We start from the raw sequence: 15,012 nt of genomic DNA, 5'->3' as shown, positions 1-15,012 counted from the left end.
TGTAACTCCTGTGTAAATAACATTTGGAGTGAAGAAAAAAGCGACCTGATGGCCACCACAAAGGTATAAGAAGCACACTCCTATCTTACTGAAACTTTTGCAGTATATATTTAAATACATAATGTGTAGTTTAATGATATGACTCACTTGTTGCTTTTCTCAAGTAATGCTAGGGAAATCAATGCCTTGCTTCTAGGATCACTTCATGTAGTGTTATCATGAATGCACCCTAGAAACAGAACTGCAAGCTACAGTAATGTGTCCTCTAAATCAAAATAGAAAAGGTAATGTTGTCTTTTAGTAGACAGTTTATTATTTTTCATATTTAATGAGTCCCTAGTTATTCCGTATATATTTGTTTACAGATTATTTTGATGATTCTTTTTTCCAGGTTAATGTCATCTGAGAGTATCCAACATAAATTTAAAAGCAAATTGCTATTTTTGTTAAATTTCCCTGAATACAGTACTCTATAAAGTATTATTTCCCCACAATTTTGTAACTAATATTTTCCCATTGATATTTATTTAATTTAATTATTTAATTTAGAGAGAGACAGAGAATTGGCATACCAGGGCCTGAGCCACAGAAATCAAACTCCAGATGAGGGCACTACCTAGTGGAGATGCACAATCTTGCTCTTGCCTCACCTTTGTGCATCCGGCTTATGTGGAATCTGGAGAGTCAAACATGGGTTCTCAGGCTTTGCAGGCAAGCTCCTTAACCACTATGACATCTTTACAGCCATTCATATTGATATCTTTAATGGAACCAAAGAAAATAATCAATGTATTTATTTCTACTCATATAACTGGGTATGTTCCTTCTGCAAATTAAAGTGAGGTCCCCATGAGTCCTCTCAAGTCAATATCAGGTGTACACTGTTATTCTCCAGTCCTGGGAATTTATTTAGTTTTCTAAAGGTTTTTGGTAGTAGTTAACAAAATATGAAAAAAAAAATGTGGGCCAAAATGAGCATCAATTCTAACTTAGAACCATGCAATTGATGTAATTAATGTGTCATTTTGAAATGATATTAGCAAAAGCTACTTATTTAATGAGCATAGACATGAGAAATGTAAGCATTTTGTGTTCCAATGAGAAGCACAATTTTGTTAACCATAATGAAAGACAATAATGAATATGTAAATTATGCATTTAAAAATAGTAGATTTTGTGGGAAATTGTGGATATTGCATGTAAGCTTACATTTGAGAGGCAGAGGCAGGAGGATTACTCCAAAATTGAGGTTAACTTGGTCTCCACAGTGAATTTGAGGCCAGCTATAGTTCTATAATGAGGCACTGCTTCAAGAAAAAAGATGTCAGTCCTCAAACAATTGCCTCTTGGTTTCTCTCAAATCCAAACCCTATCTCCTCTAGTCAAGGATCCCATCAGGTGCCTGTGAGTTCACTCTATGCTGTGTCCTTAAACTCCCAAGATGGGGATCTAGAGCAGTCACCCTGATGTCTTTGTCATTTTTTTTCTACTCTTAAACCATTGTGTCACATGTTGGTATAAATGTGATTTGTTTCTTTCAAGTGAGAGGGAAAATATGGTCCCGATTTCACAATTTATGGGTACAGACTTGATTTTTATGCGGCATGGAACATTACCTGTAACATATCAAATATGAGAGTATTTCAACTATCTCTTCATCAACTTGACGCTTCTATATTATGTATAGATTCTGCTTTATACCCCGAATATGCTCCCTTTGATTTACATGGCATTCTGGAAAATGTTTTTCTAATCACATTATTACCTAAAAGGAACTGAAAATTTAGCAAAACAAAAGTGATAATATTTGCAACTTTTTAAAACAGCCTATTTCATTCTAGAACAGATTGTTAAGACCCACACAGACTTATACATCACATTGCAGTGTCCCAGTGGATGCTGTTCCTGGGTCTACTTTGTAACAGTGACACATAGAGAAGGCTGAACATTGCACGTGAGAAATCCAGGTGTGTCCTGTATGCAGGATGTGGAGCCAGTCATAGTTTGATGATAGCAGCCACATCTGTGTGCCCGCTCACATGGTCTACTACCCTTGCCTTCCAGGTCATAGCAGCTCACATGTTACACAGAACCAATCCCACCTCACAGATGTTTAGGCAAAAGTAACATGTTGCATCGTGATAATACGAGTTGCTCTTACCTTTGAGAGAAACTTCTCAAACTCACCACATTGTTCCCTTAACAATATATAGACATTTCATTTCTTATTCCTTACAATAAAGCCATGGGAAATTTTGTTAGGAATCGTTAACCATGTATAAAAACTTTAAAGGGATTATTTTAACATGGGAATGCATCATTGTTTAGTACGACATGAGGGGTTGAAAGTTCTCTCCATGATCTTTTCTGGGTATAGAAGTAGTTAGGCCGACACAGGAAGTTTTACAGGGAATAATGAGAACACTCTTTTCAGAAACAAAAGTTCCTTCTTTATTATGTCCGTGGGGGAAACTAGGGCACCCTCGATTTTAAGGTAACACTGCTTCATACACGCATTTCTGAAGTCCCTGTATAGTCAACGTCTTTCCCTGAGCTGCTTTCTTGAAGCTGGTTGAGTAGAGGTATGGTTGAAGCATCTTTCTCTGTCTGACATATGCATAAGTTAGAGGATGGACTTTGATTGCTGAGTGGGGTATGTCCAGCTATGTGAGTTCGCTGACTGACTTTCAAACTAAAGCAGATGTCAGTTACTTTTTTTCTTTTTTCTTTTTCCTTTTTTTATTCATTTATTTTGTACTCAGTGAATACAATCAATTTGGTACCATTATTAGGCTCATCCATTACCTACCCCTCCCTTTGGCACCTCCTTATTGAAGTATATGGGTCATACATTCTGCAGTTAGCCCACAGTTATTGGTACGATAAATGTCTGCCTATCATGACCCAACATGTGGCTCTGACATTCTTTCTGCCCCTCATCTGCAAAATTTCCCTGAGTCATGTTGAGTTCATTTTTTGTGTGCTTCAGTGATGAGGTGTTGGGGGCCTCTGGGACTCTGGATCTCTGATTTAGTAGGAGTTGATTTTTCTCTGTGTCAATCTCCTTCACCCTTGTGCTGGTACCCGGTTCACCAAGAAAACAGCACCCTTGCTTGTTTCGCCAATTATTCTTAGTTTCAGCTGGGGCCTTTTTGAGGTATGATGGAGTGATTCTCTCCTTAGGATCTGTGTCTATCTGAAAAAGAGGAGCACATTCTCCAACGGAGAGGGACTTAGCACCAGACAAATGAGATAACCCTTACTTTTTTTTTTTTATAAAGAATTTAATATGCATAGGCCCTCTTGTAGCCCACGATTGGGGGTTGCTTGATAGTGGAGAGTGGGCTTATGTTTGAATATGGTTCTGACTTATTTCCGAGCTCCAGCTATGGATCCCGTACCACTGAGGGGATCAGTTAGCCGAATCAAGAACAGTTGGTTTCCACTGTTTGTTTTTCTTTTGAGACAGGGTTAGGCTAGGCCAGTTGAACAGTGAACCTTAGAGGGTGTGTGGCCTCCATCTCTATCATGGGGATGATAAGTACACCACATCATACCTGGCTGCTGCTTCTGTTGCTTATTCTTCTTCCTCCTCCTTCCTCATCTCCTTCTCTTTTCTCCTCCTTCTTCCTCATCCACCTTCTTAACCCTCCTACTCCTTCCTCTTCTTACCTTTCTTCCTCTCTCTCTCTCTTCCTCCTCATCCTTCTCCACCTTCCACTTCTTTCTCCTCCTTCTTTTTCTTCCTCCTCCTCCCTCTTTCTCCTTCCATCTGCTCCTTCCTTCCCTCCTTCCTGTTCATATTTCTTCATTCTTCCTCCTCCTTTCTCCTCCATTCCTCTTTTATCTTCCTTCTTCCTCATCATTTCTCCTTTTTCTCCTCCGTTTTTTTTTTTTTATTATTAGTTTTCTATTCAGCAAATACAGGCAGTTTGGTACCATTATTAGGCTCATCCGTGACCTACCCCCTCCCCATTGGCCCCTCCTTGTTGAGGTATATGGGTCATGTCATGCATTGTGGAGTTAGCCCACAGTTATTGGTACAATAAATGTCTCTGCATATCCTGACTCAACATGTGGCTCTGACATTCTTTCTTCCCCCCTCTTCCGCAAAATTTCCCTGAGCCATGTTGGGCTCATTTTTGGTCTGCTTCAGTGATGAGGTGTTGGGGACCTCTGAGGCTCTGGCTCTCTGATTTGGTAGGAGTTGATTTTTCTCTGAGTTGATCTCTTTCCCCCTTGTGCTGGTGGTATCCGATTCATCAGGAAAACAGCATTCTTGCTTGCTTCGCCAATTTTCCTTAGTTTCAGCTTGGGCCCTTTTGCTGTATGATGGGGTGGCTCTCTCCTTAGGATCTGCATCTATCTGAAAAAGAGAAGCAGTTAGCTCCAGGATAAATGAAATAACCCTTATTTTTTTTTTTTTTTTTTTTTTTAGAGAGTTTAATAGGTGTAGGCCCTCTTGTGGCCCATGATTGATGGTAGCTTGATATTGGAGAGAGGGCTTATGTTTGGATATGATTCTGCCTTGTTTCCCAGCTCCAGCTATGGGTCCTGTACCACTGAGGGGATCAGTTAGCCAAATAAAGAGCAGTTGGTTCCCCACTAAGGCTGTGTGCCACTATTGCACTTGTGTGGGCATCACAACCGGTTATTTGTTACTAAGTAGGTTAGACCATGAGTTGCTTGGACAGGTATTGGTCATTTCCCCCAGTCGCCCATGTAGCACCTTCTGGCACTAGATTCGCTGACTGTCTGGGGACTGACTCTCTCCTGGCTTCCAGCCATGCCATTCCATTTTACGTGTCAGCTGCATATGGTGTCTTCTGCAATAGGGTCTTACCACTGACCTTTGGTGGGTCATCAAGTACTCTGACAGAAATCTGTCATTCTTTTAGGAAACTTTGTAGGTTTCTCTGATCAAAAGCTCATTGTGGATGATAGCCCCATGCTGGTACTGGGAGTTACAGGTCAGTGCCCACTAAGAAAAGGAGGAAAAAGATAATTAATATCCAAGAGTTAGAGAGGAGAGGTAGTGGGAGGGAGAAGGAGAGGGAAGGAGGGAAGATGTAGAAGATTAAAGTTAGTCTTCATCATACTCTCTCCAGTGTCTTGTGGTTCAGGTGATTCCTGTAAGGGCCTGGTGAAGGTTCAGCCATTTAGTCTGTCTTTTAAGAAGTAGAATTTTATGGTACCATTGCCGTTTGGGTCTAGATTAGTGTTTCCTACCCCTCGATGCCCTCCCCTCCCTCCCCATCCATCCTAGTGTCTAGTCCATGAGATGCTTGCTGGGTATGTAAGGTATCTTGTGTAGATTCAGTTTAGGTGCTCTAGATGAGTGAGACTATGTGGCAATTTTTTTCATTTACTTTTAAATCTTGACAACAGAATTTCAACTTAGGTGTCTGTACCTGTCCACTATGAGGATGTTAAGTAAATACACATTATGTTTAAATTGTTAAAGAAAGTATATTATTCTCTTACGATAATTTAAAAGGTAAGTATTGGGGCTGGAGAGATGGCTTAGTGGTTAAGCACTAGCCTGTGAAGCCTATGGACTCCGGTTCGAGGCTCGATTGATTCCCCAGGACCCACGTTAGCCAGATGCACAAGGGGGCACACATATCTGAAGTACATTTGCAGTGGCTGGAGGCCCTGGAGGCCCATTCTTTCTCTCTGTTGGCCTCTTTCTCTGTCTGTTGCTGTCAAATAAATAAATAAAATTAAAATTAAAAAAAAAAGAAATCACTGTTTTTTAAAAAAAGAAAGTATATTATTCTGTTACAATAATTTAAAAGGTAAGTATTGGGGCTGGAGAGATGGCTTAGCTGTTAAGCGCTTTCCTGTGAAGCCTAAGGACCCAGGTTGGAGGCTGGATTCCCCAGGACCCACGTTAGCCACATGCATAAGGGGGAGCATGCATCTGGAGTTCATTTGCAGTGGCTGGAGGCCCTAGCGCACCCATTCTCTCTCTCCCTCCCTCACCCCCCTTTGCCTCTTTCTCTGTCTGTTGCTCTCAAATGAATAAATAAAAATTTAAAAAATATTTAAAAGGTAAGTATTGACATGCATATTAATATATAAATTTCTTGGGCTGTAGAGATGGCTTAGTGTTTAAGCGCTTGCCTGTGAAGCCTAAGGACCCAGTTCGAGTCTTCCCCAGGACCCACATTAGTATAATTTCTTATAGCAGGAGGGAGAACAGATGTGTATAATTTCTTTGTTTTTTATAATAAAGTGCTCCATATATTTTCTTGATTAAATTAAACTTTTGATTTCAAATCAAAAAGAAAGGGTTATAGTATTTATTCTATTGTGAATTTTTTCTCCACACGAAGGCTCAGGTTTCAAATAATTATTCAAGATAAAGCTTTACAAGATAAATTACATATATGCATATATGCATATATATATAAGTAAAAATGTTATCATGAAGTGATCTGTTTAATTCTCCAAATAACGTATAAAGTAATTAAATATATTAGGAAAATCAACATGTCTTTTGTGCAGTCAACTTGAAGAGCATCCATAACAAATGGTGTAATGGAAAACACATTTTGGGCTGTACTTGGCAACCTTAACTGCTAATGATCATTCTAAAGGATCCATTTATCTTGATATTTCTTGGACAGGCATTGTCACAGGTGACTCTGCTTCTGAGAGTTTTCTTCATTATCCTAACCTTGACTTCCATCGGGTTTCTTCTGGATCAAAGGCAAGTGAAATTCTTCCACTACTTTTCTTCCATTCAATTTAATAACTTTCCATATTGTGACATAATATGAATATATTACATACCTTCATAAAATAGTTTTAAAAATAAATATAAAGTTGTTGTTCACTGCTTTATTATTTTAGAATATATAACTATGTCAGATCTCCCAAGTCACATTTTTTTTTTGAGGTAGGGTTTCACTCTAGCTCAGCCTGACCTGGAATTCATTATGTATTTTCAGGGTGGCCTTGAACTCATGGTGATCTTCCTTCCTCAGTCTCCTAGCCTAACAAGCTACTGTTAATGATGGAAGCAAATCCATCAGAGCAGTACAGAGAGTCTCACAAACTTTAGACTCTAGAAATTTAATTGTTTAATATTTTTTCACCCTAGCTCATCAATAGTTTAACTAAAGAATAAGTTTAAAAAGAACAAATTTATTTTAAAAATAAAAACAAATTTGTTCTTTTTAAACTTATTCTTTAGTTAAATTTTTAATTCCTAGTTTAAGCCTGTTATCAAACAGCTTCAGAGAGAAATGCTTCTCAAATATGTTGAAATGTTATCACTTCTTGAAAATTAAAATAAAATGTTATCACTTCTGAAATACATTTTAAAAAGTTATGGACCTCTTGAAAATTTAAAACAGTGTGTTAGCACTTCATTAATTATAAGTACATGAAGAATTTATTTAAATCTAATGGATGTTGATGTGATGTCATTTCAGACCTATGGCGGCTGTTCTGGAGGCCCTGCGGTGCTTAGTGCTCCTAACCCTGCACAGATTTGGTCACTTAAAACCACGTGTCCCTTCTCTCTCATTTGTTCTTGAGGTAAAATATTGGCTTTAGTATTTATTTGATTCATTCAGTGATATTTTCTCTCTACCTACTTTGAACACGTATATGAAGGAAATTTTTACCTATGCACTTACCACAACGTCTTAGTTGTGTCATTTTGAGCTATTTAACTCTAAGCCATGGTTTCATGGTCTCTAAATCTGAATTGACATCATAAAGGTCATAGAGCTATTGGTTGAATAGTTTTAAGGAAATGGAGCTCCTTAGGAAGTTCTTTACAACTTAGGGGTGGACAGTTTTGGAAAGAATTCTGCAATCCATGATTTGCAGAATACTATTAAAAATGAAAATGTGATTAAAATGATTGTAAATCACCTATAAGCAGTAATGATTTCTTATAAATAAAATACTTGAGGTCAATGAGATTTTCCTGCAATTCAACTATGTTATGATATAACCTGTGGTGATGAAGGTTTATCTCCCAAAGACTACATGGAACATTTAGAGTTATATTTCCCAATCTTAAGCAATTGATAAAAATCTTTGCAGATATAATTCGTGGATTATGAGAGTAGGTTTTTTTTTTTGTTTGTTTGTTTTGTTTTTTTTTCAGAGGAGGGATTCCAGGTAGGTTCTCACTCTAGCCCAGGCTGACTTGGAATTCACTGTGTAGCCTCAGGCTGGCCTCAAACTCACAGCAATCCTCCTGAGTGCTGGGATTAAAGGTGGTGCATGTCTCTGGAGTTTGTTTGCAGTGGCTGGAGGCCCCGGCATGCCCAGTTTCTATCTATCTGCCTCTTTTGCTCTCTGTCTGTTGCTCTCCAATAAATAAATAAAATAAACAAAATATTTTTAAAACTACTATAGATACATACATGTTATGTCTATAGCATAGATAATACATGTGAAGTGCACATCCATGAAATGCATATGAGTGCAAAAACAGGAAGTGAAGGACAGACAACCTATATAAAAATATATAAATGTATTTTATTTTATGCATTTAAATATACCTTGGGCAATAAATGAAAAGCTATCATAAATTTCACTGGAAAGAGAAGATGAAGTATGTAGGAGAATAAACCTCATTATATATACATATATTATATATACATATGTATATATGTGTGTGTGTTAGAGAGAGAGAGTTTAGCATTATGATTAAAAATAGTAACTTGTCAATAAAAATTAAATAATATAGTGGTTGGAATTGTTATTTTACAAGGATAATTTTGGACTGGAGAGATTGCTTAGTGGTTAATGTGTTGGTTGTGAAGCCTGGAGATTCAAACATGCATTCTTAGGTATATAGGCAGAGTCAGAGAAGAATTCATAACTATAAATCTCCAGATGCATGCACACCCTTGTACACATGTGTGTCATTACACACCTGTGTCACTGTGCATCTTACCTAGAATATGGGTTCACAAAGAGCTAGTATAATTCAGTTCTATAGTCTAAACCCCTTGTATTTATTTATTTAAATCTCATACCAACTATGATACACTTTGATTATTTTTTTTAAGAAATATAAGGAGAGTGGAACATGGTTGAAAATGTTTGTCAATCCCCCAACACCAGAGAAGCTAAAATAGGAGGATTGTAAACTGCAAGCCAGCCTGGGATACACAGTGAGAGAGTGTCCAAACACAAAATAAAACAAGAATCTTCCAACAACATCATAATCATCACACACATAAATGCACAAAACAACATTAAGGAAGATAAATAGTATGGCATTTGTTGTTGTTTTGTTTCTGTTTTTGTTTTTATGGTAGGGTTTTGCTCTAGCCTGAGTTGACCTGGAATTTACTATGTAGTCTCAGGCTAGCCTTGAATTCACAGGGATCCTGTCACCTAGGCCTCTCGAGTGCTGGGATTAAAGTCATGCACCACCAGCACCAGCAAGAAAAGACATGTTTGAACACATGTAACTTTTGAGAGAACAAGGGATACAAACTGTGAAGCAGAGCAGTCTGACATCATAGTTCTTAGTCACTAAGGCATTTCTGTTTGCATGCATTGAGGGGTGAAGGGTTCCAGATGAGATGAAATATAGTACAGCCAATGTAGATTAGACAATGTAAAGGACTATTAGAAAAATGTTTATTTTAATTATAAAAGTCATGATGAGCAATGTGATTTTTAGTTATTGTTGGTTCATGGCTCAAGGATGGGAGCAGATTGTGCTATCCATTCTCAGGGTGCTTATCTTCCATCCCCAGAATTTCTCTCTGCCCATCATGTGCACCTGGCCAATTCTTCACCTCACATTGCCTGTGAATTGCCACTAAAAAGGTGTCTGGACAGTATCAACATCAAATGAAGCAATGGCTTGCAAATGACTTTTGTGTTTTGTCATGAGTACCAAGGATAGTTATTGATTTGTCAAGAACTGGTGGTCTTTTAAGAGATGGGGTGTTATGAAAGGTTGTTGTCTGTACATCCTTAAAGGAGAGTAAGGCAGTTCCTCTGGAAACCCTGAGCTTGTGCCTCTGAGAGGATCATCATCAAAGGCCATGTCTGGCTGATCCCTGGTCTCACTGGCTCTTTTGTTGATTTAATCTATCTTCTATGTTCTCCTACCTTTGCAATGTTATTTGTCTTGCCAGTGCTGGGCTATTACTGGTGATATGAGCCACCAAAAATATTAGCTAAATTAAACCCCTTCCTGTAACATGTGCCAACCTCAGTTATGTCATTAGAGTAATGTAAAATTAACTAATACATATGATATGGTAAAGAAAAACTCAGATGCTTCAAAGAAAATAACTTAGGAATCATTCAATATAGTTACCATGTTATTAATACCACAGTTATGATATCCTAACTTTTAAAACTAAGCCTTTGAATTGCCAGTGCTTAGACTATGTAAATTTCTCTCACCAGAACTCATTTCCTAGATGACAGAACAACGCTTTGACAAGTATTTTACTTTGAACAGTTTGAACTCTTTTTTTTTTTAATTTATTTATTTATTTATTTATTTGAGATTGACAGACACAGAGAGAAAGACAGATAGAGGGAGAGAGAGAGAATGGGCACGCCAGGGCTTCCAGCCTCTGCATACGAACTCCAGATGCGTGCGCCCCCTTGTGCATCTGGCTAACGTGGGACCTGGGGAACCAAGCCTCGAACCGGGTTCCTTAGGCTTCACAGGCAAGTGCTTAACCGCTAAGCCATCTCTCCAGCCCCAGTTTGAACTCTTATGGAGCATTGTTTTCTTCTTTTTTTTAAATATCAATATTTCAAAAATGATAGTTCATATATTCTTAACCATACATTTCAAGTTTGTGTGTTTTCTTCACAGTTTATCTCTTCACGATTTACATAAATCTCTTCTACCTGTCACTGTTGTAATAAAACTGTTCCCTGTGCCACATTTAATAAATGGCTTCAGTGACACCATCCAATATGAATCCAGGCTGACTGACAAGGAGTGATTATGCTGTGAGGACACAATGTTCTCATCAGTTTTCTTTGAAGTTATCACTAGAATTGATGTCAGTGAAGCAATTAATCCTCTTCCTCTTCTAAATCACGGCTGTGTACATTGGCAACATCCGCTTATAACCCTGTGACTTTTCTATGTTTATGTTGAAGAATGACTGAAGGTTTTCTGTTATCCGGCTTTACTTTGCTAGTCAGACTCCAAAGGATGGCATGGCAACACTTATTCTATAAATACAAGGACACACTGCTAGCTTACACTTGCAGCTTTAATCTCTTCCCACCCCTTCTGCCCTTCCTTTTCTCCCTCACTTTCCCTTTGCTTCCTGCTCCCTCCTTCTCTCCTTCCCTTCTTTAGGGCCTTAAATCATTTTCACATTTAGATTACAGAACTGTTTTGCGGGAGTGAAAAGTCTGGGTCTGCAACCCAATGTGTTGAATTTGCATTGTTTTCTGTGGACCTATGTAAGTATGTAAGGAGGTATTTACTCCTTTTAGCCTAGATCCACAACAGTGTTGAGCAAAGGATGTGGGTTCTTGCTATTCCTAAATATGCACTGTGCAAATATGCAACTCTGTATCTTTGTGGCATGATGAGCTCACAGGTTTTTACATTTCTTTTTATATTGAGTCATCAAGTACTTTGACTACCAGCTCACATATCTTTCATAAAAATTGACAGAGAAATAATCTATTCATTCTTTTGTTCAGTCATTTCTCACATACATTTTATTTTTGCTAGCTCACATATAATTTTCTCTTTCTAAGAGGTACTTATAAAATCATTTTCTCATTACCAGCAGTCCCATAAGTGTTTAACCTGATTGACACTTAAAACAAAGAGAACAAGGTCCAGTAGCATAGCTATTTTTTTTCCCTTATGTGGCCAAATACACATGATTTGACTTAAAAAATTTTTCTGCTTTCCAATATTGTGAAAGTGATACACTTTCAGTAGGAACAAAACTTAAAACTTTGAAATTTGTTCTGTCATGTGTAGTATGAAAATTTCTTGTAATGTTGGGCTGTGACCACAAGCTATGGCTCCCAGGCAGCCTCATGGTCAGCAGGTGAGCAGGCAAACTGCTGTGCATGGTGCAGCTATGGTCTTAAGGAGGTGACGTGTAGTGCATGTTATTTTCACTGATGACACAGTCAGTCTGTGTTGGGTTTAGAGGGCCATCCTAAATTGAGGGGCATTTATATAGGTATATAAGATCATGAGAACACAGTTGTTTAGATATATTTTGATACTTACATGTATTTTATTTTGTATAACTATAGACTTAATCAAGTGGATAATTTAATTAAGGCAATAGTTATGAGTCACTTGTCAGAGTCCTTATTTGCTTTGAAGTCAAACAAACCTCTATGTAAACCCCAGCTTTGCCACTTCACTGGTGATGGGGCCCTCAGGAAAGTATCTAAAATAGCCATGCTTTAGTTCATGAACATTAGCTTCCTCAGTATAAGGAAAATAAACATGTTAAGTATCTGCGTTGAGATTTCAATGTGTAAAGTATCTTCTTTGAACATTTGTAGAAGGTAGCATTGCACCTGAAATGCACGTTGTGACCACTATTATCTCCTGATTTAACCACACATACAAAAACAAACATGTTCCCAAAATGTAGCATTTAGAACTATGGAAATAAAAACAATGAAAATATATGCCAGCGAGTATCTGATTGTGTCAAATGTTGTGTGTTAATTTCAAAACAAAACTTGATGACTTTAAATTTAGAACTCAGAGGGCTGGAGAGATTGCTAAGTACTTAAAGCACTTACTTGCAAAGCCTTGCAGCCTGAGTTCGATTTCCCAGTACCCACATAAAACCAGATGCACTAAGTGGTGTATGCATCTGGACTTTGTTTACAGTAGCAAGAGGCCTTGGTGTGAACACTCTCCCTCTATCCCACCCCCACTTTCAAATAAATAAAATATTTTAAAAAATTAAACTCAGAAAAATAAAATCTAACTTGCAACTTTGAGTTTTAAATATGAAAGCATATCACTGACTCTGGGAAAGGAGCAGATATGTCCAGAGGATGTGCTCCAGTGTGGGGGATATTTGAGCACTTGGAGAGAAAGAGATAGAGTGATATTCCTTCACATTGACTTTATTTTATTGGCTAGAAGCAAGTCACAGGACTCACCCACACTCAAGAGATTATGCAGGGTGACATATCATAAACAGTAGGGGTAGAGATCACAGAACTGCCCTCATTCCTGTCAGTCATAGTTGTGGATGGCATAGACAGTAACTCAGACAAATCTCTGTGTGTGTGTGTGTGTGTGTGTGTGTGTGTGTGTGTGTGTGTGTTACACAGATATATAGTTTCATAGGTAAAGTAAATGAGAAGGAAAAAACAGAACAAGGGCAGAAGAGGGAAAATTAGAAAACAACAACAACAAAGTGTGTGCTTAGGGAAGAAGGCTGGCAGATTATCAGTGAAGACTGAAGGTAAAACCCAGGGGATTACTGAAAGAGAGCAGCCAAGTGGGCATGGTGGACACTAAGTCCATGTAATTGGACAGAGGACCACTATACCTCTGCTCTAGGTAGAGCCCAGCTCAATGAGAGTCAGCCCAGGGGAAACTGATGGAAATGTGTGCAGAGCATGGCTCAGAACAGGACATTTTCAGTGAATGTGACTATGTTGGCTTCTACTGCAAATAAAATGAGAAGGCCCTGAAGAGAGTGGGCAGAGAGAGTGTATGATCAGAAGTGCCTTAAAGTTCAGTTTGACTGCTCACTGAGCACACATAGGAATGGCTTTGGGGTGGGGTGAAGTATTTCCATAGGACACAAAGGCCAGTCTGTAGGTGGGTAAGAGAAGTCAGTGTCTGGAATGACACTCCAGAAAGCTTGGGAACTAGTCAGATCCAGAGGGTGATGTTACAGTGCAAGGGAGAAGAAGCTTTGCTGGTGGAGCAGATGAGTGTGGGGGAAGCAAGAGTTGAGAATGGCTCTGAGGATTTTGCTTGGCCTGCAGTATTGAAACCATAGAACACCATAAACTGAGATGGAAGATTCTAGAAGATCTAGAAGATTCTAGATGGAAGAGCCTGAGATGGGGTGTTGGGTTAATGTCCTGAAACTCAATTTTAATTAGAAGTATCTGTGACTTTCCCTATTGTACTTATATTCTGGCAAGGTTGTGGATCTTTTTTGCATATAGACATTAATCATTCCTTGTAGAGGAAGTAGCTCAGCAGAGAGGCTTGTATTTTATTAGTGGTTATGTTTTGTGATTCAAATATTTGCCCTCCTTTCTCATTTTTTTTTACCTTGTAGTGAATGCATTCTTTAATGAACATATATGACTTTTAATCTATCATTTTGAAGTTTTTTGTTACCAAGTATGTCTTTATAATCAGGGTATTGTAAACAGGTACCCAGGAAAAAAATACAAAAAAAAACCCAAAAAACCTGAACCTCGGTTTGAGAATTGTTACAGGTTCAATCAGAGATGCCTGCCTGCTGTTGACAATGTCCAATAGCAGTCCTCTGTACAGGAAAACTGCTTCTAACCCCAGTGTTCCAGGATCCCTGCTCATGTAAATTGTCCCTTAGTACCTGGAAGATTTCACAAATGCCATCATTACAGCTGTACGTGTTCAGAACCACTAAAGTAAAGAATGTGGAAGGATTGCCACTTGGCACTTTCTCCTGTTTTGCTTATTATTTCCACTAGATTTTTCATATTTTCATGAGCATCATTGTCTGATTTTATTTGAATATGGTTTCATAATTAGCATACAGATAATGATCCTAAATTATCTAGGAAGAGCCAAACTATAAAACACCAGTTGATTATTGATTGTAAATTTACTCTTACCTATAAAATGCTACTGAAAATACAATAAAAGTACATGCACAAGGGTGTTTGAAACAATTCTTAATAAGAAGAATAGTAGACCACAAAAGTCAAATGTAGGTGCTTTTTCTGTCTTAGTTTCTCTTAAGTATTCAAATCATCTTTGGAAAGTAAATATACAGTATGGTTTTTATCTTTCATAATCAAGTATTGTGAAGTATAAAT

The 15,012-nt window shown here is 38.0% G+C and overlaps 1 protein-coding gene across 1 annotated transcript in view; it reads left to right on the top strand.

Moving 5' to 3' along the window:
- Positions 1–15,012, top strand: part of Agmo (alkylglycerol monooxygenase) — a 356,358-nt gene that overhangs the window by 186,964 nt on the left and 154,382 nt on the right. Inside the window, exons 11-12 of the mRNA XM_004652846.2 lie at positions 6,633–6,715; positions 7,443–7,548. Coding sequence (XP_004652903.2) covers positions 6,633–6,715; positions 7,443–7,548 — 189 coding nt within the window. The remainder of the gene's footprint in view (positions 1–6,632; positions 6,716–7,442; positions 7,549–15,012) is intronic.

This window comes from Jaculus jaculus, chromosome 16 (genome assembly GCF_020740685.1).
Source record: "Jaculus jaculus isolate mJacJac1 chromosome 16, mJacJac1.mat.Y.cur, whole genome shotgun sequence".
NCBI classification, from domain to species: domain Eukaryota; kingdom Metazoa; phylum Chordata; class Mammalia; order Rodentia; family Dipodidae; genus Jaculus; species Jaculus jaculus.
The sequence above is the reverse complement of the archived record's forward strand: the minus strand, read 5'-3'. Positions and strand labels throughout refer to the sequence as shown.